This window comes from Varroa destructor, unplaced genomic scaffold (genome assembly GCF_002443255.2).
Source record: "Varroa destructor unplaced genomic scaffold, Vdes_3.0 BEIS01000003.1, whole genome shotgun sequence".
Taxonomy (NCBI): domain Eukaryota; kingdom Metazoa; phylum Arthropoda; class Arachnida; order Mesostigmata; family Varroidae; genus Varroa; species Varroa destructor.
The window spans coordinates 34,076,376-34,103,137 of NW_019211456.1; the positions used below are offsets into that span (position 1 = coordinate 34,076,376).

Consider the following 26,762-nt stretch of genomic DNA (forward strand, 5'->3'; position numbering starts at 1 on the left):
CAGAGAAGAGTCTTGAGACATTGTTTTGCAAATCTCGTTTCTTTATCTTAATGAACCACTGTTTTATCCTAGTTCTAGTTTAATCTAATAGTCAAGCTTTGCATCTTGTATGCAAATGCTAAAAAAGAAAACGAATGAGGAAAAACAAACAAAAACAAAGAAGAAAGCGCTTGTTATTGTTAAGTTGGACGAAAAATCAATTTTTTGAAAATACGCATTAAAAACAATTTGAACATTTTAGACTACTATCTAAACATATCCATCTCTGAATTCTTATTTATGAGAATCGATTAAAATAATGTTAACCGTCCGTTGCTATTTTGATAGAATGCTTTATTCACTTCTTAAAAATTATAGGCAGGAATTATGCATGCGCCTTAAATGGGCCTATTGAATATGTACAGGCACGAGTAGTTTCAAAAATTGGAAGCGGCTCGGTTGACTCAAATTGCCGACTGATGTAGGCCAGCACAGTGCCTCATGTGTAGCATTCAAGTCGTATAATAACAGACGTTCTCGCAATGGCGCGGCCAAGATCTTGTATCACTATGATCCAAGTGACGACTAGCATTCTAATACGTGCAAATAGACTGGTAGGTGCTGGCACTAGCCACTCGTCATCAACTTTGCCTGAATTTACGATAGTGAGCGCACGTCTTAATATAAATGTCGTAACCGTCTGGCGTTTAGCATAAAGCAGAAAAACCAAACTTATAAAATAGGTTACTAGAGGCAGTATTATTGACATTTAGAACTTGTAGTTCTAGGCTGTTCTGTTCGAGCTAATAATTATTATTAATTTATAACATCTGACACTTGACAAAGTCTATTTTTGATTTAAAAAACGAGATGATCCATTATTTTTAAAAGAATATAAGTACGATTCAATTATTGTAAGTCGTTTTCCTTCACAGAGTATATATTTGCAATTCGTGATTATATGTGGCTAAATATTAGTTTTTCGCGAAGTCTTTAATGTAACATTTAATGTTCTTGCATACTGACGCGCACTAAGAGCTAACTAAAGCTCTGCAATCATGATTCCAGTCAAGAGTCGTCATGCTGCAATGCATGTACAATGACAAGCAAATATTAGTATCTATCTGTAGTTAACTAATTATAGCGGCTTATTATTCAAGTACATTTCTGTCATATATAAATATGCCTTTATACATTTGACAATAAATGCCTTCAGCGTATACTAGCGTATACAGCACTGAAAGGATGCGTATTATTGTACACCTGGTCGACAATTATAAGGTCCAATTTAAGCAAGTTACTTAAACCTATAGCAGCAGAACAGTAACTTGAATGTAGCTTACCATGGGTAAAAAAAATACAACCGTGTCAAAGTGGTACACGGAAAAATTGTCTCAAGTCAAGCTAGGGAAAGCAAACGACCAGTAACGTCGCTGTCTTCCTTTTCTGTGAGGTATGTTCTTCACCATGTGTTTTCAACGAAGACAAACCTTAGTTGTCAAATAAGTAGCAATCTTATGTTTTTCATGTTTCAAACAAATCTTTTCCAGTTTTCTTTAAATTCGATTATGAACAAGCAAAGCATATTAAAGGCGGCAGAAGAAGGCCTCTTCTGGGGAAGATTCTACGCAGCTAATATAGTATACTGTGCGTGCTCTAAAATATCATGTATATATTCGAAAAAGCGTGTTCTGTTTTAAGCTAAACAGCCTTGTGTGTGGCTGTTAAATCAGTGGTTGGCATCTATTGAAAAGCACTCCATTGCGTCCTTTAATCTTCGTCTTGTCGAAAATGGAAAACGCGGGGTCCATCATAACCGAAGTACCGATTCACTTCTTCCATGGTTTTTAGCAGTGTGATGGGCACATTGTCATCTCGCCTCTGGTATAGCATTTCGCCTTCGAAGTCCACAAGGCCTTTCTTGCGTGCGCGGAGAAGACTGCCCACTAGCTTATCGGAGATTACAGTGTAGAGCTGTAAATACAAAGGACAAGCGCACCAAATACAATATTTGGGTAGGTTAATGAATGTACAATGTTATAGTTCTTTATATATATATTTCATTATTTTATTTTGAAACGCCTCCACTTATTACATAAACGAAACACCATGCTACCATGACGCCGCGAACGCATCTGGAATTGTCCAGGTTAGCTTTTGAACGATGAAATAACTTACGCCAATTTTCAACTTATCAGAAAAATAATTATGTTCATCATTTTCTTTTAATGTATTCTTCACACGAAGATAATATTTCAAGATGGCTCCATATTGATAGATTAATTTCGCTGGCCTGCTCAGTTTTATTGCAGTTCATTCTTGTTGAATCGTTTTTCTTTAGACCCTGCCCTAGGTAATCTGCTGTAGATCAATCACTGGTCCACATATTAATCGTATGCCAAGTGATGAACCTTATTCAATGACATTGCCAACGAAAAGATTCATGGATGGGGAAATTTTTGATGTCCTTTGCAACCACTTAACTAACTACAGGCCGACTATAATTTAGGTCGATTGCGCTCATAAGCACTTTTGGGTCACACTTGTTGACCTTCCGAGACAGGCAAGAACAAACGGTAATGAACACACACAATCCAATGCACCGCTTCAGCGTTTTGGTATACGCACGAAGTCGCGACAAACGTTGCGCGGATCCCGCGGAGTTCTTCAAATGTTATGGGTCATGTGACAGAGAGGTACTATACAAACGATTTGGTAGTATCATGCAACCTCACAACATCACGCTGTCAAGATTCCTCCTGCCGATATGACAGCGACGTCCGAACAGATCGGACCAACTAAAAGGCCGTGCTAGATAACAGTAAACACCATCAAGATATTGACTGTTCCAACGAAACTGCTTTGTTAGTCATTCCCGATTGATAAAGGCTTTACAAACAATATTTTATGAAATCAAACTATTCATGTAAGGGTCATAGATATTTGCCGATTTTGTACTATCTCTTTAGTTTTCATAACAAGCTTGTGTCGAGATTTATCAAAGCTCTGTGCATTGGATTCTTGTTAGTTTTATCGTCTTTCAACTTTTGTATCTAGCTCAACAAAACTTAAGGTTCTTTATGTGGCCATAACAGTCAAAACGATGAGTTGATATCTTGGGAAAACCTCGAATATTCCCTTTGAACACGTTCATACCGTAACCTTCTCTTATACTTAGCGAAAACCCAGAATAATGTCTAGCTACTCAGTAAAATAGTGAAAAATGTAAGAGACTTTTTGCTTATGTGTTCAGGGCATTGTCATTGCGCAATTGATTAATAATATTTAATTTATATTATATATTGTACAATTTAATAATCGTAATGCAAGCGTGCCGCGAGGATCTATGATTATTAATAGAAATCATCACAAGTAGACACGTTTTGAATCGTATACTTTGCTATTAAAATCATATAACTTTTCTTAAATACAAAAGATATAATAAACTACCATGTAAGTCAATGTTCATAATTCTAATATTCCAGTTTTGAGTAAAAAATCTTTCTTTTAAGCAAGTTGATTGTCAAAATAAATGTTGACAGAAGCCGTAGATCGAACATGCTCTCAATAAAACGTTTTAGAAGTTCCCATGCGTTTTGTGTGTGATTTGTGTCTAGCTTTCGGGACGACCACCGGCATTGACAGGTTGTTACGACCTGTTGCAGGTCTCGTGCATAATACAGCAAATGAATTGCTTAGGACAGAAGTGTCGACATGGATCAGTGCTCTGCCGTAATTCACATGCTGTGCTAGACACCTCCCAAAGTGACGGTACGCGCTATACCACATTGAACGTCTGAGCCAATTCTAGAGCCTACTGTCACAGTCGAACTGTGCCACATATGCGTGTAAGGGGTGCGACGCGACAAGTACTTTGTTAACACTGCAGGTCCCGTTGTTTCGAATCGTTTTATTCTTTCGGCTTTTCTATAGAAGTGTGAATATATGTACAAATGATGCCTAATAATGTATCGTATTAAGGATACTGATTAAGGATATAAATTTTCTATGATTTTTTATGAGAGATAAACCGCTAAAATGGTGGTTTGGCTCATCAGTGAAACATGTTGACAACAGAACTAATACAGATACACACACGCCTAGAGTTGTTGCTTGGTTGTTAACGCTTAAGGATGACAAGTCTTAGGGTGGCCGTATTTGGGTTTGTTCACTGATGTGAAGTTTTCGAATCAATACAATAAGTATGATTAGATTGTTATGCAGAACCAGCACGCATTTTATCTTATAGGTGCGGTTAAAAAAGGGGTGTTTCAGTCAAAACGCTCGCCTGAAAAAAATACCTGTTAGGAATCAATGCATCGTTTAGCCAAGCTTCATTAAGGAAATGCACGCTGGATTTATTTGTTGTTGATCAATAATATGCTTTTTTGTAAGAAGTGAAACTTTTTAACGCCAGTAGCTCCATCGTAGGCAATCCTGTCTGTGATTCAGTAAAAACCAGATCTTGACGTGACACGAGTGCGTAATGTTATTATCTACTATAGTTAAAGCGTTTTCCACTGCTTGATGAACTGTGATATCTGCCACTCTAGTACAGTTAATTTTTAGAAACTATTCGAGCTAAACCACCTTTCATAACAAAATATAGTACCAACATGGCTCGTTGGTCTAGGGGTATGATTCTCGCTTTGGGTGCGAGAGGTCCCGGGTTCAAATCCCGGACGAGCCCTAGAAGTTTTACGTTTTCAGAGGTCGCAAATTGCAACGTTTTACATTTTCTCGTACGCCGATTCAATTGTGCTTTTCTCAGACGTTGACAAACCCCAATATTTTGCAAATAGTCCCTATTCTTCCATTTATTCTTATTGTCTTATCATTCATAAAATCATCATGATCTACGTTGCCCCGCGTACTTCAGTTCCAAATAGCAAAGTAGCTAAGATTTTGCGTTGATTCGTGTTATTGTATCTGTGTTATTTATACATTGCTCAGCAGAAGTAAAAAAGAGGAGAGTCATCTTCACCTCTATAATCCAAATCAAGGAGCAAACGTTTATTATCAGAAATCTACCTAAAAGCAATATCGATCTTTCCGTACAACCTCCGAATCTCATAATTAGGTTCTTTCACCGGGTGCAAAAAATATAAGGTCTCCGTCTCCTACAAGTTCGTATATACTAGACGAATGAATCACTCAATGGGCTTCAGCCGACTGGGTAAAGTAAACGTAGTCGCACCTGCGATTTTTTGTTGATGTTTACGTGCGTTTGATTTATTCTAATTTTAATAGATAATACGAATTATCTTATGCTTACAACGTGGGGTTATTCGCATTTTCTGTATCATGGACAAGTAAAGATGTTTCTTTTTCGTGTGACACTAGAATTTTCATTAACTGCTTCATGAGTTCATGAAGGTGACTCAAAATTATATCTCTATCTATGTTTATGTTCCATAACGTTATCATAACAGAAATCAACGGACAGCCAAATAGTTGTCGACGACGTCAAATCGGTGCATTATAGCCATGTTAAAATAACAAATATCTTGTACCAAATGAGATATTAATATGCGCGTCTGTGAATCAAATGGTTCTGCAGCCCAATTCTAGTTCCCAGCTACCTTCAGCCCAGTTTGTTGCGGTGAATAAATAGGGCAATATAATTAAACAGGCAAAGTATATAACGTATATATACATAGGTAAAGTTTTTCAAAAATCCAAATTTTGCACTACAAATCTTTATTTTTATTTCTCATCCCAAATAATACAATTAAGAAAAACAAAAGTTTAAAAACAAAACGACATTAACATTTTACGGACAATAAATACATACAAACATTGAAAAGTACAATATAAAGCAAGTACGGATGGTTTATTTTGATCATTCGTTCGCTCATAATATTGCTGAGTCTACCTAGTTTTTCCTTACTGTACATATGTATGGTTAACCTTTAGTAATGATTTAGTATATTTTATTTTCTGTTTATTTACATCACAAATGTGATGAATACCCAGCTTCATTTCTTGCAGCGCAACTTATAATATTATCTTCATTGTATACTTTGCACATTTACAGAAATTACCATTATCCCCAACTTTCATGAAAGAACCAATACATTTACACAGTATGGTGCAGGCGAATACTTATAAAGTCCAAAATACACGGGACATCTCGTATTTTCTGTCATCAGGCACACACACCGTGAAGATTAACTTTACTCATCTATCTATGAAGATTGGGGAAACTTTGAAACTAATAGAACTGAAAACAGTTTATTTAATGAAACTTTCCGCCTCGCTACGAAAAACTACAGGAAAACTAAGCATATTGTTCAAGTAGGAATGATATATTTCGTAAAATGAAACTAGTATTACTTTTAAGAGAACTGGAGATGTTAACTAGGTAAGAGTTTTACCCATTTCTCGCTCTCCGTTCATATATAGAAAATCTTTCTTCTCTAGATATATATATATATAAGCGGAATTTGCATGACCATATTTTTTTCGCGTTTTATCGCATCACTGATTAGTCCAGCAGGTGTGCCGGTAGCTCATTTTCGATGTGTCGCTTAACATGACCGAGCTTCATGCGGGGTCCAGTATAATTAAACATCTCGTTGATTTCATCCATACTCTTGACAAGCCTCACGATCACATGGTCGTCTCTACGCTGGAAGAGCATCTCGCCCTCGAAATCGATGAGGCCGCGTTTACGAGCGCGCAGCATTGTTCCTACCAGCTTATCGGAGATCACCGTCCACAGCTGAAATTGGCACAAAGACCACAGCATGGAGCGGGTTTAATTACAGACGCGAACTGTGACCAGTTGAACGAAACTCAATTTTTATGTGCGCCTAACAAATATATGTGCATACGGAACAATATATGCAGCTGGTTGGATTTAATTAGTTTACGGCTTCCGAGTTCCTCCGGGTTTATGCAAAGGTATATAGATACGAAATGTGTTTCATTGAAATGTATCGGATTAGGTCTTATTAGAAACAACAACTTGAAGGCAAACTTAAAGAGTCTAGCTGACCAGCAGCCTCCATCACGTTATCTATATTCGCGTTATTATCTAGTCTACGCAGACCTTCATCTTGACAACGCCAAGTTGACCAAGATATAGCAAAATGTGCTCGAGCAGACGAATTTGCTTTTGTTCAAAGCTGCCGTAAATAGTCATTTAGCAAAGGAAAGACATATATATCGAATACTGAAAACTGTGCACACGTTGTACAAAAAACCTTGGTGGAGAGGCTGCAGTTCATCTGAGATGAAGTTAACTATGCAGGAGAATATCGAGGAAAGCGCGGTCGACAAAGTTGGAACATACGTACATAATGGGATTGCACGCATACACGTATATTCATATCAAAATCACATGGATTAATAAGTATCCTCGAAACTCTTTTCTTAGGAGAGACCCCTAATTTTTCGTATAGATCCGATAAACCAGAGCACAGTTGCGCTACAATTTTGACTTCAATTTGACAATTGCATGTATTAAAATGTTGGTCGCGTGGATGAGCATTTTATTGCATTTGGTATCCATTCAGAGTGACGCATCACACCCAATATGTTTGCGTATACATATTCAGTCCACTAAAAGAATATAGAGCAGGCGTTTTTAGGCAGAGAAAAATAGCTTTTTATAAAACGGATTAAGATGAGAGTGAGAAACACCCGCAGGCTTCTGGTTATTTACCCTGTATGAGTCTAGTGTCTGCGTTTATTGACACGGGACAAAAATAACAATCATTAGAAGAAATATCAATACAATATGTCTGCAATTCTGGTGTACCTTTAAGTGAACATACAGGCATGTAGATATTTGCAAATGGTAGCTCATTGCGTTTTTCGGGGTCAGTATTGGAAGTCGTACACCATGTTTGTGGCCACTGTGACATTTGTCACTTGTGAAAGGTGATTATAATTTCTATCGTTGGCCGAGAGATACCAAGATGTCAAAGTTAGCAGCTTTGGTACCCGGTCTCCCATTAAAAAAATCACTTGCTAAATTTAAGCTCTGTGTCAAAACGAAATACAAATTTCCATTGTAGGACCTTAGCAGAAGCGCCGAAGGAACTTATATTAGTCGAAGACGTGATGATGATATAACGCAAGAAAATCATTGTGAAGGATGCTTAATAGAACCTCTTAATATTTCTAGATGATAGAGTGCATGCGCTATTTACCTATAAAATCGTGGCATTTAAAAGTTCGCGAACTATATAATTTTGTTTAGCTCGTAAAAAACAGCTATCAACTGGTAGTTGAAAACAATACAATATGAAAAGCAGGTATGTCTTCTATTTTCCCGTCTGACTCTATTACCCGTCATTTTATTAAGACATCGTAAAACACCACGACAATTGATTATTCGGTCACTTTTTTGCGGATAAATATTTCTGTTTTCTGTGAAGTACTTCGTCCTACTACGCTACGCGTAGCTTGACAATCATGGCATGAAACACTAGACATTTTTTCTGCCTTTTTCGTCTAGTGTATAAGTATTTCCCGTCAGCTGAACGAACTGATACACACTTTTAAGCCTTTGGTATCTGCATTCATTGGATTCCAGGACAATAACTTGGCGGCAAGCACGCCACCTACATGACAGCAGCGCCAGTATGAGCGATTTGCCAACGGGAACAGCCCAGCAGCGAGAAATCTGGGTCGCTGTATTCTTTTCTATTCTTGTTGCAATTTTGTGTCTATAATTGTCGTTATCATTGTTGATAATGACAATTCTATTCCGTGCGAGTTTGTATTGTTGTATCTCTGTTCATTTGCTGGTTTCTAGCTTTTCTTTTCTAACCAATGACTGATTTAACAAATATAATCAACAACCCGTGAAAAATACATGTTTTATATACTGGTCTTGACACGTAGACACCATTCGGTCCTACCTATAGTGCGAGCATTACTGAAATAGATTAAATGAAAGCTAACTCTCTCGGATCTTTTCTCTCTCCCTGCGCCTCTATATATATATATATATATATATATATATATATATATATATATATATATACATATAGAAAAACAGTATTTGTTTTGGCACCACTGCTGCTCAAGATAGCGGAAACGATTTGTACTGTTAACTGGCTACAGGGTAACAATTAATATTTAACGAGATTATGCGGATAACGTGACGATGAACATCTCCGTATATAATAGTCCTAGCAGCAATTACCATTGCACAGCGCTATCATTTGACTAAGGAGACCTCACTGAAAGAGTTCGACCAGATTAATGGAGAAAGCAACGTCGACAGAGTAACTGCATCGACAAATGAAGAACAAACACCGACTGTACTTATGTTTTATATGACGTCAAGAAGAATGCTTTATCGCGTGCACTTGGCGCCGTTTCAAATGGTCTTCCTTTGACGGCTTCGTTGTCAATTGCTATTGTGACTGTTGGCCGTCCTGTGTCCATATCTGTGTCTATGATGAGAAACGACCCGTCAGATTAATTTTAAATTTACGTGTATACAAGTGTGTACAAATATATCTATGTGTCGATTCGTGCATGTTAGATCTTCATACTCCAACTGTGCATGCGGGAGTTTATCTGTTTATCGCACGCATCTCAGAGTAACCAGGTATCATATGAACATGCAGTTTTGCTGCAAATCCTGGACAAGTCTTTGAACAAACCATCGCAGGAAACCTTCTTGGAAACCTGCTTTCAGTCACAAATGTGACCTGACGAGGTAGCGAACGCAATGACAGCATCATCATTGTCAACAAAAATTTATGAAATATTATGTACAAACAATATGACATCTCAAAATGACCAGCGGAGGTCCTTTGCCTTTCCTTTACTTTTTTAAGGATTGGTGATATAACTATATAAGGCTTTTTTGAGCCTGATACCCTCCTAGTCATGTGTGCTTAGCAATCCCAAATTTACTTAACAGGCCGGACTGTCATATTTCGATATTATGTAAAATCATATCGGAAATTATAATAAATATAGCTTGTGTAAATCCAAAAACTTAATTATAGCTAGAGCTACAATTGGAATTTAAATTAGTAGATGAACAATTGATCACTGAACAGTAACCTACCTTAAGTAAGTAAGCTTCCTTCACGCACTGTCTTCTCGATCGAAGAAGCCCATTCTTAGCACGGCTTTCTTCAGTCGTACGACCGATTAAAAACTATGGAGCACCTTCACGCACTCTTCCAAATAGCTTATGCTAATAGTCGTTGCATTGGCCTCAGGAGAGAAACTATGCGTTGTCATCACACAGATCAATATGCCCAATCCAAAATCGAGAGGTGAATAGAACCTCGACCCAAGCATATGTAACCTGTAGAATCTACGTGCAGAATGCTCTAGCGTATACACTATTTTGATATTTTCAACGGTTTTACAGATTACCCTCATCTGCTACTTTGTTATCGCTTCTGGAATCAATCGTTTTCATTGACATAGCCAATTCAACAGTCAACGGAATCTTCACTGTTCGCCATTATGCTGCATAGAATGTATTTAATGTAGGTAGGTATGAACAATGTATTCAAGGCATATACGTGACCGGGCCATCATGTTTTGACGACCTTTGGCTTTCCATTAGCTGTTCAATATTATTCTAGGACAAGCTTCGCTATCATTGTCAGTTGCATCGTATGTCTGTAGGTATGGACAAACGTAGATATTTATCTCATGGCAAAACCGATAATGCTGGTACCTCTTTGGCTCCCTCTCCTTTTCTCGTCTATTTGCTTGGATGGCCGGAAAATGAGCGTACAATAGTACTCTGTCGCTGCTGCTGAGTATAACGGGGACGCGCGGCAAATGTCAAATCAACAAATATTTACTTCTCCGATAGAAAAGCACGAACGTAAAGGGTATTTAGCATTTTATTGGTGCGTAGTACGCTTCATACAATAGTATCTATGGCGACCAATAGCAGTGATGACAGCGGGCGTCAATGTAAGCAAGAGCGGCCGATGATACGCCTCTCTGTTTCTGGGCGGCCGGTGTTACCCGAGGCATGTAAACTCCGAAGAGACAACTTTTATTTTAGCCACGGTAGCGGCGTCGACGACGTCAACAGATGCAGCAACACCACCACCAACAACAAAAATTACTGCTCGTGGGATTATTTAAAGGGAACAGCCAATTACTTGTATTGCTACTGCGATCAGTGCCAGTGGTGAGCCAAGCGGTGGCGTCTAATTCATTACATCTTCGTTTTCCTAAGGATGTCACAATATCGGACGACGCAGGACAGCACTCCAGACTATCCTGGGTCGGTCGGCCATAAGTAAGTGGCCAGTAAACACAAAGCTTTTAGACGAACACGTCGACAGCATCGACAAAACAGCTGACAGGGTCAGCTGAGATGATACGAATAATGCACGAAGACATATCGATGAAGATTAAGCGAGAACGAATGGCGACGGACAGACGTCGCATACAGACGCGCATCAACTTTGGAGAATGTCGTGCCACACAAACATCGTCACACCACAAGCATATATCAATAATATTACCTATATACAACAGGAAAAGGTCAACAAGATGAATAGTGTCGACAGCATATATGTAGTTTAAAAATATAATAGCTTATAATTTATTAAGAAGCTTACTAAAGACTATGTTTACATGTAAGCCTTAAACACAGTAAGCTGGACCCGTTCTTATCTTAGCCTAATGCTGAACAACATGATATTAATTCGTAAGAGAAATGAATCGAGTCTGGCTCTCATCTAAGGGCAGATTTAGCTATAGATTAGTCTATACAGAGTCTATTCAGTTTGTTCTCAGTTCTACGTACACTTCAGTTGCTTCAATCAGCTGTCGGACTCTTTCAGCGCAGAACGAGGTGCGCTTGCTTACATCCGGTCTGAAGCCTAGACCACCTCACACCTCCTTAAGGTTTGTAGTAGTTACAACTGTGCCTAATCTATTACAATTAAACTTGTTATTCTCGATCGCTATTTTCACCTTAAGTGAGAGTTTATGAAAGCTTAACATTACTATACTCTTACAAATAGAAGAACTTATTTACATTTTTAAATGAGCTTCCTGCATATTTTCTAAAGAGAACAAAAATTAAGCTCTAATAGTTTGCTCGGAGCAACTTTTCCTCCGTTCGTTGTTTAATCCTACGTCCTTTTACATCCCTGAGCGCCTCCTACTCTGTTATTGTTGCTACTTCCATTATAGGCCGCCCGTTGTGTGGCATTCCTTCTCTCTGACCTCATCTACTTGTTACTGCTTAGATTGATTGTTTTGTCATCGTGATCTACTACAACGACATAAAACGGGTTTGGCATACTCTTTATACGTGCTTGTCTGCTTGATGACCTGTTGGTGCCTGCTTCAGCCAGTAGCGCTTCGTTGAAATGACTAGTCGCCTTTGGTCGTAGTGCTACGCAGCCGCTAACCGACCGCAGCATCTGCACAAGATGCCGAGGCCTGCCCCAGTCAACAACAATAGAACCCAAAAATAGAACGAGAGCCTTAGCCCCAGTAGCATTATTTTCGCCGCCACCTCCTCCTTGCTGCAAATGACCAGATCTTTTGAAATGCGGCATCAGAGGGTCAAATACTGGCGCCGATAACAGCAACAGTGTAGTTGATAGTTGTCACGATATTGCGTTGTGGAGAAGCGTCCGACAGTCGTTCTATGAAAGAACAGCAGCCTTTGTTTTTACCTGGTTGACATTCATTAGCGTTATTGTTCGTGATTAATGCTTAAGTATTATTATACGTTACGTTAGCCGCTGTGGCTACTTCTGCGAACGTTGGCGCTGTTGTTAATTTTGCTAGTGACGTCGAGCTCGCCTTAGTTGTTCCTCATCGCCTAGTCTCGACAAGTTTCGGCATCTGCTTGGGCTTGTCGCTATATTCGTCTTTCGACCCGATCGACGACGCTTTGACCAAAATTGAGAATCAATATGGTCAGATACTGCATATGCTATCAGCTCATTTGTTTCTAGCTGGTTTTTTAATGGCCCAACACAACTAGTGGCAGTAGAGTATAAAGCTCCATTGAATCGTGAGTGTTGCTTGTGCGCTGTTTTCTCCATAAGCGTCCACACTGTTAGCGTTAAGAAAGCAGAGGATGCGAGCCCCATGGTGGCTCTTGTGCGTGCTGCCCAGTAGGTCTTCACTGATAGTATTGCACAGGTTTGCATGTTTATTACCATTGTATACATGCTTAGATCACGTAAAGGTCGAAATGAAAAGTTTTCGGAAAAGTGAAGCAAAAAATGAAGATGGAGAAGCTTACGGGCCAGACCTTTTATTGATGGACGCACTGGTTGTATCTTTTAGAACGAGCATGGTCGCTTTGTGACAAACGACTGCTTTTACTAACGATTATGTATCTGGTGCTGGTCAGACGCGATTCTACACATTGTATCTGTTCTGACTGTTTGTAAAAAAAAAAGATAGTGTCTATTATGGTTTCATTGTCGGCCACTGTTCAAAAACCCAGAATCGGCTAGTAGCTAAAAACGATTTATTTGAATTTAGGCTTTATCTACTGTGTGCATACAGAGGGTCATTGCTTCTGACACATCCTTTAAGTAGAATTTTCCATAAGCTGCATTCTCTCAATTTAGATTTAACATTATTTACGAGCGTTTGCATTCAAAAGTATATAATTAGCTATTAATAAAGATGAATTATTAGAAAAGAGATACTTATTCATATATATAAATATATATGTATATTACTAATAACTAAGATGTGCAGCATCTAGTGCGGCCATAAAAAAGTGTAATGTACAGGGATAATCTCTGGCATTCGTTATACGCGTTCGCTAGTCAAATACCACTAGGAGAGGACGACCTCAATGCGATCTTCATGTTCCAACATGCTGCCAGCTCGTCATCCGCTCAAATCATGTCCATTATAGACGCGCTTTATACCTATAGCAGACTGGTTGAAGACCTGGCATGAAGCAATCACCAGACCATAATTTATTTTAGACCAAGTACTTCTATATACAGCAGATACTATTGATCTCTTCACCGGCACTTCATAATCAGTTGTCATATCGTTCTTCACTTTTACACAAAGCCCTCAAGGCCCGTCCTTTGTGTCACTAGCCGTAAATGATGCAGTGATAATAGAGTACAATAAATTGCTATACGTGTTACAATATACTAAGTAATCAGTTTCATCACGTAGTGAGCAATGCCATTGCTATATTTTGACCCAACAAAATTTGCCACTTGCCAGTTGGTCAGCGGCGACACGCTAACGTCGTCAGGTCGTATGTGTTGTCTTTGTCAATTAAGCTCCCTCATCCGCGCTATTAACCCATCTTGTTGGTGTTTCTAATCACGACATGTCGTTAACTGGCACTGGGCTATTTCTGTTGTCTACGGAAACCAACTGTTGTCGGTCCTCCAAGCCACATACAGCCCCGCCAACAAGGAATATAAACAGATCAACGAAGTATTCTAGTATTAGTAGGCGGCATCGTATATAGTCTACGCTCATCGGGACATTATCTGCGTCACAGCCTAGCATTGTGCTAAGTGCTTTCGAAGTTTACTCTCTATTCAGCCAGCTATAGCAGCTCTGCTAACACGTGATCGATACATGCTGGTCACCCCATCCAAATCTTCGTTGGCAGCCCACTTTACTAGCCATTGCTCGCTGTTCATTGACATTGGCCCTGAAACGGTCACTGGTCGATAGCAGCCAAGTAAAACAGACAGTCAGTCCGCGAATTGTATTAGCGCCTTGTATCGACAGAACGCGCGGAATACGAAGAATGCCCCCCGAAAGTAACACGTAAACAAATAGACACTTAGCAGCCTGAATTCAGGGACAGGCACACATACATACAGATACTTATATACTATAGTACATGCTGGACCACTAGCAAAAGTTGTCTTTCGTCAGCCAGCAGAGAAGAGGTGGGCAGATCGGGATACCAGCTACCTAATTCAGCTGGGTACCAGCTAGAACACTGAGTGGTCACTATCAATTCTTGTGCCCCTGCCACAGCTTGCTAACAGCACACGTAATGAACGGGGTGGATGCACTATTTCGGAACTTTTCTTTCACTTCTTTTATAGTTGTTGAGACCCGCTTTTGCATTACCAGGCTCTGTGCAACAGCTCTGGCACTTGACGGTATTGTCTTTGTATAGGAACGGCTGCCGGTGAAATTGTTGTAGCAAAGAAGTCGTGGAGCCAACGGAGGGCAAGATGGAGGGGCTGTGCCGACCATGATTGCCACCGTGTATAGCAGCTGGTCGTGAATATGAACGGGTGATAGGGCCAAGGAGAAAGAGAGAGAAATAGAAGGGTGAAACGGATCTTGTAGATGCGTTGACGGCCGCATGTCAGAACAAGGATGCTGAAGAAAGGATGGAAGAGATGAAAAATGTGATAATGAGGCACTAGACAGGTTTTCAATAATGTCATGCAATGCCGTGAAGACTGTGTTGTTTCCGTCTTTTAGGACAATAAGCTTCGGTGCCTTGATTTGTCTTGTGTCTACCTCTAGAACGATGCTGATCCCTTCTAACCCCAAAACTGATTAGAATACAAGTCCTATATATCTCTGACTGATCTTTATTGCTGCTGGTCCCATAGTTCTCCAGTTGCCACTGCCTTTCACTAGATGTTTCTTACGAAGTTGCGAGTGGGTAAATGTGGACATACCCCGTAAATATCTGAATTGTGCTGCACAGACGAACGGTATCTGTGGTTCGGTTATATACTGTGTTAGATAGTGTGCAGATAATTATTCTGCTGAAGTCGTATGCTATAGTCCGTGTTAAAGGGTATTAATGCGAAACATTAGTTGTTATGTTGGTGTTTCGGTGTTCTTTGTGTTGCTGCAATTTTTTTATGCCGGTTCGCTTTCGAAGATTTTTAATAGCGTTGAGGACGTTCACGAGGTCTGAGTTTTCCAACACGGTACGAAGATACAATGTATATGGGCGTCGGCACAAAACACAGTTTTCTTGTTTATAGGCTGTGAATACTTTTTCGAAATGTTGATTTTTTACTATATTGACCACTATTGAAATAGTGAGAGAGCTCAGTTTTTATAAGCCTGTTTATTGCTCTGCTTTGTATAATCTAAAAATATAAAGGTAAGCAGAACCTATTTTAGAAAATATAGCTGCTTCAACGTTACAGTGCTCATTATATTATTATTCGCCTAGGCTTTTTATATATAGACCTTAACCTATGTGCGAAGGTTCATCCCTTGGAAATGAATGTGACAGGAGGGAGCGTTCACTGTCGAGGCGTATTGCCAATAGATTCCAAAATGGCTAAATAACTCAGACGTCGTATTGGCACGTAGCGTTATTCATGGAAGCTACTTCTCCTAGAAGCCCACAAAAAAACACGATTCTTGCTTCTCTACCACCCTTAAAGAACCGTCGGATCCCACTTCGTGTATAGTTCGGGCTCTTTGTTCAAACACTTTGCTCGAATCAATCGTTATCAGGCAGTTACCTGCGCAAGCAGGCTCGATTGCAATACACGCTTTCAGAGCACTTCAAGGAAACGCACACCATTTGTCAACACAACCTCATGCATTTTGTGTTTACTGGCGATGCTTTGGCTATGAATTATTATTTCGATTATACTTAAGTTCATTTAATTTTCGACAAAAGCAAGCAACATGGACCCAGCTCACAGGTTCATACTTACATCAAAGAGTTGTCCAAAAGCGATTATGACAGTTCCGTCCTTTTTATGGTATCCGACTTCGTCAATGATTTCGCACAGTTCGCGGATCTCCTTAAGGATCTCGCGTTGTGCCTTTTGGCCTCGAAGATCTGTTTTAGAGCCAGCCTCTGGACGTCCATAGTTCGGATCATTTTTGTCAATTACCTGCTCTCGGTTAGAATGATCAGACATGCTTTCGTCAGAACGATTGCTTACGCTACTAAGAACACAGTCCCTGCAAGCAGATAGCGGTGACTATAGTCTGAGACGGTATAGAAGCTGCACGACTGAAATTAACATTATACCGTTATACGATTCCATAAAGGGTCACAGAGATAATTGATACGCACCCTTTTAACTCCGCAGCCATTTCTTTCACTGAAGAAGTTGTACTTTTGCTTTTCGGCGTGTTGATCTGCCTTCTGTTGCCACATGGCAACTTTGCCTTTAAGATTCATCCGGGAATCGATCACTCTCGTTGGGGTAGTTCCCGTATCGTGTCCATGGAGCATGCCTGCAAGGTGAAATAAATTAAAACAATTGTTAAGTAACTAAATACACGAACGCGTTATCTAAGATTACCTTAGGTATATTTATTTCCTGTAAATTAGAGACACGATTAAATGCAATGTACTTATTCAACAAGACTGCGGCATCAGAATTTGATTCGACAAACTGTACTAAAGTCTACTGCTCAACATTAGCTAAGCTGATGATTACGGCCATATTGCTTCTGAAAAATAAAAAAAAAATACTCTTTATCCTGCGGTTGCTTAGTTGTTATAAACAAGATCTTCCTATGGTCTTACTCCGCAGATTAAGTTGTTGATTATCTAAAGATATGTGACTAGCTAGTCTAATTCATGAGAACACAACGCAGCTGCGCATGCGCGGTACATCGTAGGCAGGCAACCTCGGGCCGACAAAAACGAGGTAAAATGTGTGACCTTTTTGCAGGACAAGTTCTCGAAACGATTACGTTGTGATTTTGTAGTAGGACGTTAATGGCAACATCGATGGGTAGGATTTTTTTAATTATTTTACTAAAACATATGATGGCGCTACGTCAGCTGACGTTGTTAGTGTTAGCTTGTAAATCATACACAAACCCTGAGAATATATTCGCAAAAAAATGTACATACTATTAATTTTACTTCGATAAAGAACGCCGAAGGCGTTATCATCTCGAGTATTCTATTTGATTGAGTAATATTAATAATAAACGTTTAGTTTGCTGTTGAGACCCGTTCAGCTTGTGAAGTGAACGGAACTTTTATTGGCATAACTCTAATTAAAACTATATATAATAGTTTTTCGTATGTATTACGTTCACTTTATTATAAAATACGCCAACGATTTGTCAGATGCAAAGCTTGAATCCAGCTCCTTCAAAACGTACAATGGAATAAGATGCAATAGGGTAAATAATGGGAATAAGTGTTTCGGCAAACATAGCTTCTTTCCAAAAACAAACCTTAACACTTCAGCCGCCATTGCATAACGAAATTGTTGCATGGAAAACAATAATGGACCGACTTGAATTTTGGCTTGCTAACAATACATTAAAATTAGCCTAGCACCTTAGGTCCAATGTAGTATCGACATGAGTTCATTGATTTTTTGTATATAGGGTTATAAAAGGCCTACAGCCTTAATGCATAGTATCCACTTTGCTAGTTGTTTTCACTTTATTTCAGCTTGTCCAGTAATCCTGGTTGGCCACAAGCAAGATGTAAGTTATTACGCAGAGAAAAGTCATCAGCCTGTTGCGATATACATGCAGTGCTCTAATTGGGCCTTGGTCGGCCGCTTCTTCCCGCATATAAAAAAACTTACAAAAATAGCCACGATAAGTCAATTTGTTGCTTTATATAGTTAATCATTTCTACACCTTGCTGTGGCGTTTAGCCTCAACTTTCGTTGGTCAGGTACCTGAAAGCATTACAATTAAGCTGCGACCTTGAGAGTGACGCACGAAGGACGGGTGTGACGTCATGACGATGACCTTTGATAGATACCATTAGTACGGTAGAACATACCCGTTGTTGTACCAATTCGTGTCACCTTGTTCACTTTTCGCTTCTACGTCGGTCCTGATGCTAAACCTGCGTCTAACACGCCACAATGCCGGAGCTTCACGATACGTGATGAATACGTCCGCTGATTATACAATAGAAATCGTTGCATTTGAATTATTCTTGTCTCTATTGAAACTGCAGTATCACCCGCAGCTTCTGAAGGGAGCATCGTTTGCCACTGCGGAGAACTTTTTTTTTTAGTTCAGTCCGCTATCATCTGAGCACTCAGGGCATCAGTTCGCGCACAGGCAAGGTGCTTTATCTTCACCGACCTGCTAGCAGTATTGCGCTCAATTTTTGTGGATAGTCACCTGCTACGCACGAAATCTTACGTTAGATTACCGTTTTCTAAGCGAAACGGTAAACGAGAACCAGTGGCAGCGCCGCACGCTGAACTGCGCCATTAACATTGAATGACAGACTACTTACGTCATACCGTCTATGCATATATACATATTCCCCCACGTCGTCGGCACAAGGGTTTTAATCGACAAGAATCAAAACGTGATTTTATAATTAAAAAAAGCGCCAATTGTTCAGCACAAGCAATCGATCTATCTATCTATCTATCTCAGAGCAAGATCAGTCAATGGACATAAATCTATATTAAAATAAAAGCAAGTCCGTACGATGGCAGAGCCTTTCTCTTTCGTGCGCCTCCTCTGTATTTTCCTGTCATTTATGTCTTCCGTACGTCCATTTCGTTGGCTGGACCCCGTCAGCGTATTGTTCAGACCAGTCTGTTTAAGGCTGCGAAAGTTCACGTGCGGAATATGAAGCAACGTCACAAGAGATCGGAAGTATTCATAGATGTCAGCAACAAGAACGACAACGATACTGATAACATCAGTAGCTGTTTTACGGGCCATATTTTTATCGCGTCCCAACCGATCCATAAGTAATAATAGTAATAATAAAGAAAAACGACTGTCCGTCCAATAGTTACTGTCCACGTATTATTACATACGAATCTCAATTGTATGATCGGAGCTAATTAGGCGTAGATACGTGTATATTGCCTACTACGCAAAGAAACAACGTTTATGCAAAGCTTTTCTATTTCTCTGCTAGTAATAGAACGCACTTGAATTTATGATATACTTCTTTCGTATACCTTCGGTCTTGTAGATAGGGAAACGGGTTGCGTTTGCGGCCCACATAGGGTTAGATAGTTTAATGTCAATAAATCGCACCAAAAAGTGTAGCTGTTTGTGTAAGCAGTTTCTGGTCATATATACTGTGTTTCTTTTTTCGATTGTGCCGAGAAACACGGCTGGAATAGCAGGACAACTTTAAGCTAACAAGCATATAGTAAAAGTATTAGGTGTGTATATATTTTTACGGTTTGGGCAAGGCCCAGCTACCCGGTATTACGTTGGGCAATAAATGCAATTGCTTGCTAGAGAGGAACTTGCTGTTTCTTAGAAAAGTCGCTTGCGACAACGTATCATTTAGCGTACTTTGCTTAGTTATTGTTTTTTGTGTTGTCCAATCGGACCGGATCTGATCGAATCAACACGGCCACATCCACTGTATATCTCATTTCCGATAGTCAGCGAATGCGACGTCTGGGGGTCAACTGTCCAGGGGGTTTATGACTGCTGGTACGCACAATAGACAGATATATCTAACAGTAACTTTTCAACGGAGCAATTAAATTTTAACTTATGACCACATCGATTTTCAACAGGGGCCGACGCAACAACGGCGACATTAACTGCCCACAAAAAGAAACTATCTGTTCATGCTGACGAAACGAAGGCAATCAGCCGCCCTGATATTCCGGTTCAGCGCCTGTAACAACTGCAGCTGTAAGTAGGAACATTAAACGAAAAAAGAAATAATGCATAAACGAGTGACCGAAACAATCAGAGAAATTGTCGCAGACAGGCTAAGGTATTAAACACTGAACGGCACCAAAAGCAAACTTGAGGCTATAAAATGTACGTCACTGACTTGCCGTAATCAAATGGCTTCCCGCGATATATCTTTGAAGTGTAGCAACAGCAAAGATTATCCAGTATTGACCTATCGGGGCCACAGGATCTCAAAAATCTCACTCTTTTTTTTTTAATCAAGCCAAAGGATAACCTATGCGTGACCTACTGTATCCACCGCAGCATTATCAACCTGACGCAATCTACGTACAATGTGCTAAATTCATTTAAAAAACATGCCCTTTTAACAGCAAGTAAAATGGTAGAGGAACGACACATGCTTTGAACCTCCTAGAATAATCCACATGAAACAGCGGCGCGATATACGCGCGTACGTGACCGTCATCTGTGCAGTCACGCTGCTTGCAAATGGCCAGACTCAAAAAGCTACAGCCATATTTCGACAAATATGACTGTCATCAAATATCACCCTTTGTGCCGTAAATAAGAAAAATTCGTCGTTGTCCTGTTACAACGCCCGTTGGCCGCTGTTACGCGTCTTTTGTAGTTTCTGCTGTTTACCATACAGTTTTACCGCATATCGCCATCGTCGTTTGTTACAGAACCTATTGCCAATTGTCGTCAACTGCATGCGACGTGCGTTTGTTGTTGTTGTTCTTATTATTGCTTTTGTTGTGACTGTTGTTGTTATTGATTTTAGAATAGCTAGAAATAATAGTAATAACCGTGCTAGTAGCAATCGTTCTTGTTGTAGACAAGCATCTTCGTTCACCAACCGGTTGGACAACAGGTCGTACCAACGCCGTTTTTGTTGCCGCAGTCACATAGATTCATATTGATGATAAGAAGAGCCGATCTCACACAAAGGATAAGACGACATTAGGGAAAAATGGAAGAGATCCTCCCCACTAAACCAAACCAACCCACCATTACATTACTGTGACTATACAGTTCCACTAATATACAGAGCTGAGCTGTCTTGACTTGTCTGTTTGAAAGGTGACGGCCCACAATGCAAGGCCGGTTACGTGACTAGAAATAGAAGGGTATGTGCAGTATAGATTTAGCTATCACACTATAATTATATATACATTATACGGGCGAACTTGTTTCAAACGTTTATTCTATTTGTACCATTAGTATATTTGTGTCCGTCTGTCTAATGGTTAATAAAGATGGTTCTCGCCATAACAACAAATACAAACTGCTACTATAATATATACATAGAACTGTGTGTAAGAGTATTTGTTTGTCCTTTAGTAGATTCAGACGAAAATGACATCTGAAGATGAGTGACTTTTCTCTTGTCATTGTCGCGTCGTTCAGAATCGTTGAACTTACTGTGATTTAATACAATCAATACAACGGCAATAACAACAGATAGTAGCAAAAATCTAGCGCGGACAGATCTCCAGCTGCTTGCTGACCTGAATTCCCATCGAGAATGAGTGGACCATGTCGCATTACATCGAACTGACGAAAAAGATCCAAACAAGAAGTCGATTCGACTGAGCCTCCTCAAGGGCTCTGACGATCCGTTCGATTAGTATGTGTCCTATTGCGCCCTTTGTCTTTGGCTCGACTGGGTAAGAAAGCATAGCATTCACGGATTGTGGCTTAAACCACTATAGCATATCGTACTGGCTTGTCGAGTTCGGCCCACCAGATCCATCAGCGGCTTAGCAGATCGCCAGCCCACCGGCGCAGCATCAGCATTATAGCAAGTATACCGCCATCGGCACCTTTTTTCGCAGATGAACGTACGCTTTGAACTGTGGCCGAGCGACTACCGCGGGAGCAGCAGCTGTCAGTGAAAACCAGTCCAATCTTTTTCGATAGAGTTACATGACGCAACTGACCTCCATGACAGCCGTTACGTCCCGAGGAGTTCTCTGTACCGCAGACATGATTCGCGCACATACGGACACGTTCAATACCGTCCCACGGAGCGGTTGAAGGGCCGTTAGCACCAGCAGACGTTAGCTGGCTCACAGCGTGCGTTATGTTAGCTCTCTATGTAGCACTCAACGATAGTGTCATATAAATGCGTGTATCTTCCAATGGAACAAAATTCATAGCCGACGTAGGGATAAGGAAGAAATCGTTGTTTAACTGTTGGCAATGTCGTCGTCTTTTCGTCGGGTGAGACTAGGAAAGTGAAAGAAAAACCGGTTTCGCCACTTTCAATTGGCTGCAGAAATTCAAAGCGAACGGGGTATTCTTGAGCCGATAACAGCGACCAAGAAGCAGGACTTCCAGCAACAGCTGCTGTAATAGCACCAATAGAGAATTCCAAACAAAATCTAACATTGCTCCGGTATCGTCTATTGATACTCAGCACAGGAATTGAACACTCGTCACTAGCTACCTGGGAGGCAAGACGGAGTCAGTGATTCAAATTTGCCGGGCCAAAAATCGTCTCCATTGTGTATGATGGCGTTTGTTCACCACTCTTCTACTGAGTACGACCGACATAAAAGTGTACCGCTGAATCAGACTGCCAATATGCGTTCGTTAACGAAAAGAAAAAGATTGCGGCTCACAGAAAACCTCACACAGAGAACTAAACGCAGGATTAAAAGTTTGTGTTCGAAGGTGCTGCCACTCCTGCAGTAGTCGGGACACACAAATACAAAAGACGACCCCGTGCCAGGGAGCTAGAGCTTTTTGCTTGCAGACTGGTTCTGTTAAGATCTCTTCACCTTTTATCCGTGCTGAGCGCAAGGAATAAGCATTTCTCAAAAGGGCTAATAACAGAACAATGGCCAAAACGAATTGACGTTTCGAAATGCCGTTCAACGCAGCTACATCATCAAATTTGGTATAACGGCGATCACATGCGCCGATAAACGTGTTTTTGACCTATTGCTAAGATATATATACAAAGGGACGTAGATATGCGATTCAACTTTTCAACGCTGAACGCCACTTTATTTTCAAAAGTTACTGATTATGTATCTGTACACGCGTCACTACTAGGCAGTTTCGTGAATTTCCAATGAGTTCAATATGGCACATTACTGCTAAAACGTCTAAATGCTCTATATATATATATATATATACGTATATATATATATATATATATATATATATATATAAGAGAGAGAGAGAGAGAGAGAGAGAGAGAGAGAGATAAAGAACAAATTTAGGTAAGGTTAGCGTGAGAGAAAAACCGACAATTTGATTTTTACTCTTAAATATTCACTTATCGGATACTCATCCATAGCTAACTTCAGTGGCCTTATATTTGTAGCTGTTGAGCTTAACTAACAGGATGTCTTAGATATCCTGGCCCATCGTTGCGTCTTCGCGTATATGCCCGTTGCCGTATTTGTTCTGTTGTTGCCAACCGGATTTCTTTGTCGAAAGTCACAAAAATCCTGTTGAAGTTTGCTATAAGTACGATCTTCTGGGAGCTTGCGTACGATGTGAAGTTGCTGTTTTGTCCGAAATTTCTACTTGATAGTGACCAAAACAATCGGCTCCACTGAAGAAAACTGTTTCGTACCAACGGTTCCGCGTTTCCCGCTTGTTGGATCCAAGGATCATCCAGCTTGGCCGAACCGCGTTCTTCTTTATAAAACGCCCATCCCTCCTTTGTTTGCAGTCTTCTTCGGTATGCCCTGGCCTTTATATGTCTCTATTCATTCAAGCCATCTGACCACTTTACGAAGGCTATGACAAAGGTAAACGTAACTGTAACAAATATAGATAAAAACAGAATTTTTCTGTTTTTTTTTTGTCATGCTGCGGAAAAATTGTAGTCTTGCAAATGCAGAGATTGTCCGTGCGTCCATTTTCAAGTATAAACGCATATTTAATATTTAAGTGTATCACATGATGACTATTCAAACAAGCTGTGAAGTTGAAGAAATATAACAACTAAATGAAAGGGACAATATACCTATTACAGTTCTCTATGTAAAATCGTATTATGTATATTTCATCTTGAGCATGCTGATTTAGGAGATCGGTTAATCAATGATATATTCTGATCTAGCCTATGACATCTTTGTGGTGCGATCAACGTTTTAGTCTATATAAAAAAACATATATATATCTATAAAGTAAGACATTAGTTACTAATAATTAATAAGATATTTCAAAAGAAAAGGTAAATCAATGCCAAAAGTGAAATTGTGGTTCCCAATGTTTACGTAGTGTCAGTTTGAATTCAGCCAGACGGGTACAAATCCTCCTATAAAGTTTTCTTTTTATATGACACGTTATAGGTAAATAGCAATATGAAGCTTCTGCTTAAGTGCGCTGTATCTTTGCGAGCGTTTGTACCCGACAGAAACATCGCGGCATGGATGGGTGCGGATTGGATATGCTTGCATAGAGATATATATTTCATTTTCACCTCATTTCTTTATTCTATTCAGGCGTGCTCGTTACGTTGCGTGCAGTCTTACATGTAGGTATCGGTTACCTCCGCCCGGATCGCTGCAAGCAGCTCACCCAAAAATACACATTAATTTGTATATGTCTCGTATATCTTCTGTCTTCCACAGCCAATCTTATGGTTCTTACACAATGTGTTACAACTGTCAGCTATGACTAGCACTATGTGTATCGCTTTGTCCATTCATTCTCTCAGCGCATATTCCCACAAGGTAGTTGTAATCGTTCATGGCCTCTCGTGTATGTTAACGGTCCTTTGAGCATATAAACATACAGCATCAGCAATCTAATCATATGTAGGCCGTATTCTTCCTTTCTGTGTTCGTTCCGTTCTACGTAGCGTTTGCTGGATACGATGCATACATTCGTACGGCGGCCAGATGTAGTGCAGATGTGTTTTGATCGGAGCACGCGCTCTACCCCCCCACCCTTAAAATGTTACAGTATCACGGTAGCCGCTGTAGCCGCTGTGTTTGAGAGAGAAAAATGTGTGCGTGGAACGTCGAAGATAGAAGTTGTCGCTATTGCATTGCTATGCATGTCTCAGCAATAATAGGCAAGCAAACAAAAAACTAAGAAAAGAAACGCGTAGAAGAAAACAAGAGGCCGCCAACTTATTCGCCGGAAGGGAAACAGGTGTCGTGCAATCGGGCCTTAACTAGTAATCGGCTAGAAAACGGCGGACGCAAGTGAACGTCGAATATTCAAAGTAACGTTGGCAAATACAACCCGGCACCGAATAGAATTAGATTCCTCTGCGATGCCCGATTTCCGTCGGGTGCGAGGATGCATGCTCGTGCCGGAAAGGGCTCTGATGTTCGCTGTTTTCCTTTATTATTGTCGTCGTTCATCGACGTTTGCGGCAGCGACTCACGCTGCATCGTGCGTAGCCGCGAATAATTCAATGCTTTGTTATCAAGAATTTTGCTCTTCGAAACAGATGTTGTTGTCTACTGGGGTAATGATGTCTTGTTTCAATGACGGCAACAATGTCGATGATGATTCTACTGACGTCGTGAATGACGACGATCGAGATGACGGCGATGATGCTAAACGATTCCAATGGCCGCGCCGACAACAACAATAACAACAACAACAACTTTAAAAGATGTCACGTATATGGCAATGGTTAATGACGACGAGGGGAGACTCAGCAGCAGCAATCTACGTTGCAAGGCAGCATCTTCAATAGCCCTCTCATTATACATCTACTAAATCTGCTAATTTATATTCGACGAAGTACTTAAAAAGTTACTTGACAGTTTGACAGTCTTTATTTTACGTCTGTTATATATATATATATCTCAAGCAACTTTTTCTGCGACGTATCTTTACGACAGTAAAGAGGTAGAGTAGCATCCGTATTATTGTTACGTGAGTTGGTTTAGGTTCGAATCCGGGTGTCGACAAACTTGATTTTGGGCTAAAAAGGGTCATTAGCCGTGTGAAGCAACACCCAGTGACAACAGCGGACGTAAACATTTATTTTTTTAATACACTTGTTATAGTTGATAGTAACAGTGGTGGCGTGTTACACGTAATCCATTCTACAAAAAGGTCGTTATTGTTGCCGCAGGGGCAAAAGACGAAAGATGCTTCTCTTTTCCATATATGGGTGGGCGTGGGTTGAAGCAATAAAGTGTCGAGTCGAAATGAGACGGTAAGAAAGATGAAGGGGCTACAGCTGAACAGCTGATGACTGAATGAGGCTGAAGAACGAATTAGGGTGTCACACAGCGAACCATATGAACCTCCACACCGACTAT

General features: G+C 40.1%; 1 protein-coding gene and 1 non-coding gene across 4 annotated transcripts in view; one reads left to right on the forward strand and one right to left on the reverse strand.

Moving 5' to 3' along the window:
• Nucleotides 1-312: 312 nt before the first annotated feature.
• The window catches only part of LOC111246603 (actin-binding Rho-activating protein-like), a 51,582-nt gene continuing 25,132 nt past the window's right edge, over nt 313-26,762 (reverse strand). For 2 of the 3 annotated variants that reach the window (XM_022796465.2, XM_022796466.2), the window contains exons 2-4: nt 16,967-17,130; nt 16,599-16,781; nt 5,794-6,703 (exon numbers count right to left, since the gene is read on the reverse strand). In XM_022796465.2, coding sequence (XP_022652200.1) covers nt 6,467-6,703; nt 16,599-16,781; nt 16,967-17,130 — 584 coding nt within the window. In that variant the 3' untranslated portion in view covers nt 5,794-6,466. Of the gene's footprint in view, nt 1,954-5,793; nt 6,704-16,598; nt 16,782-16,966; nt 17,131-26,762 lie in introns of those variants that run through there. The other variant, XM_022796468.2, reaches the window with a different exon arrangement.
• TRNAP-UGG (transfer RNA proline (anticodon UGG)) lies at nt 4,598-4,669 on the forward strand. Its single transcript has one exon. It is a non-coding gene; the product is annotated as a tRNA-Pro (tRNA).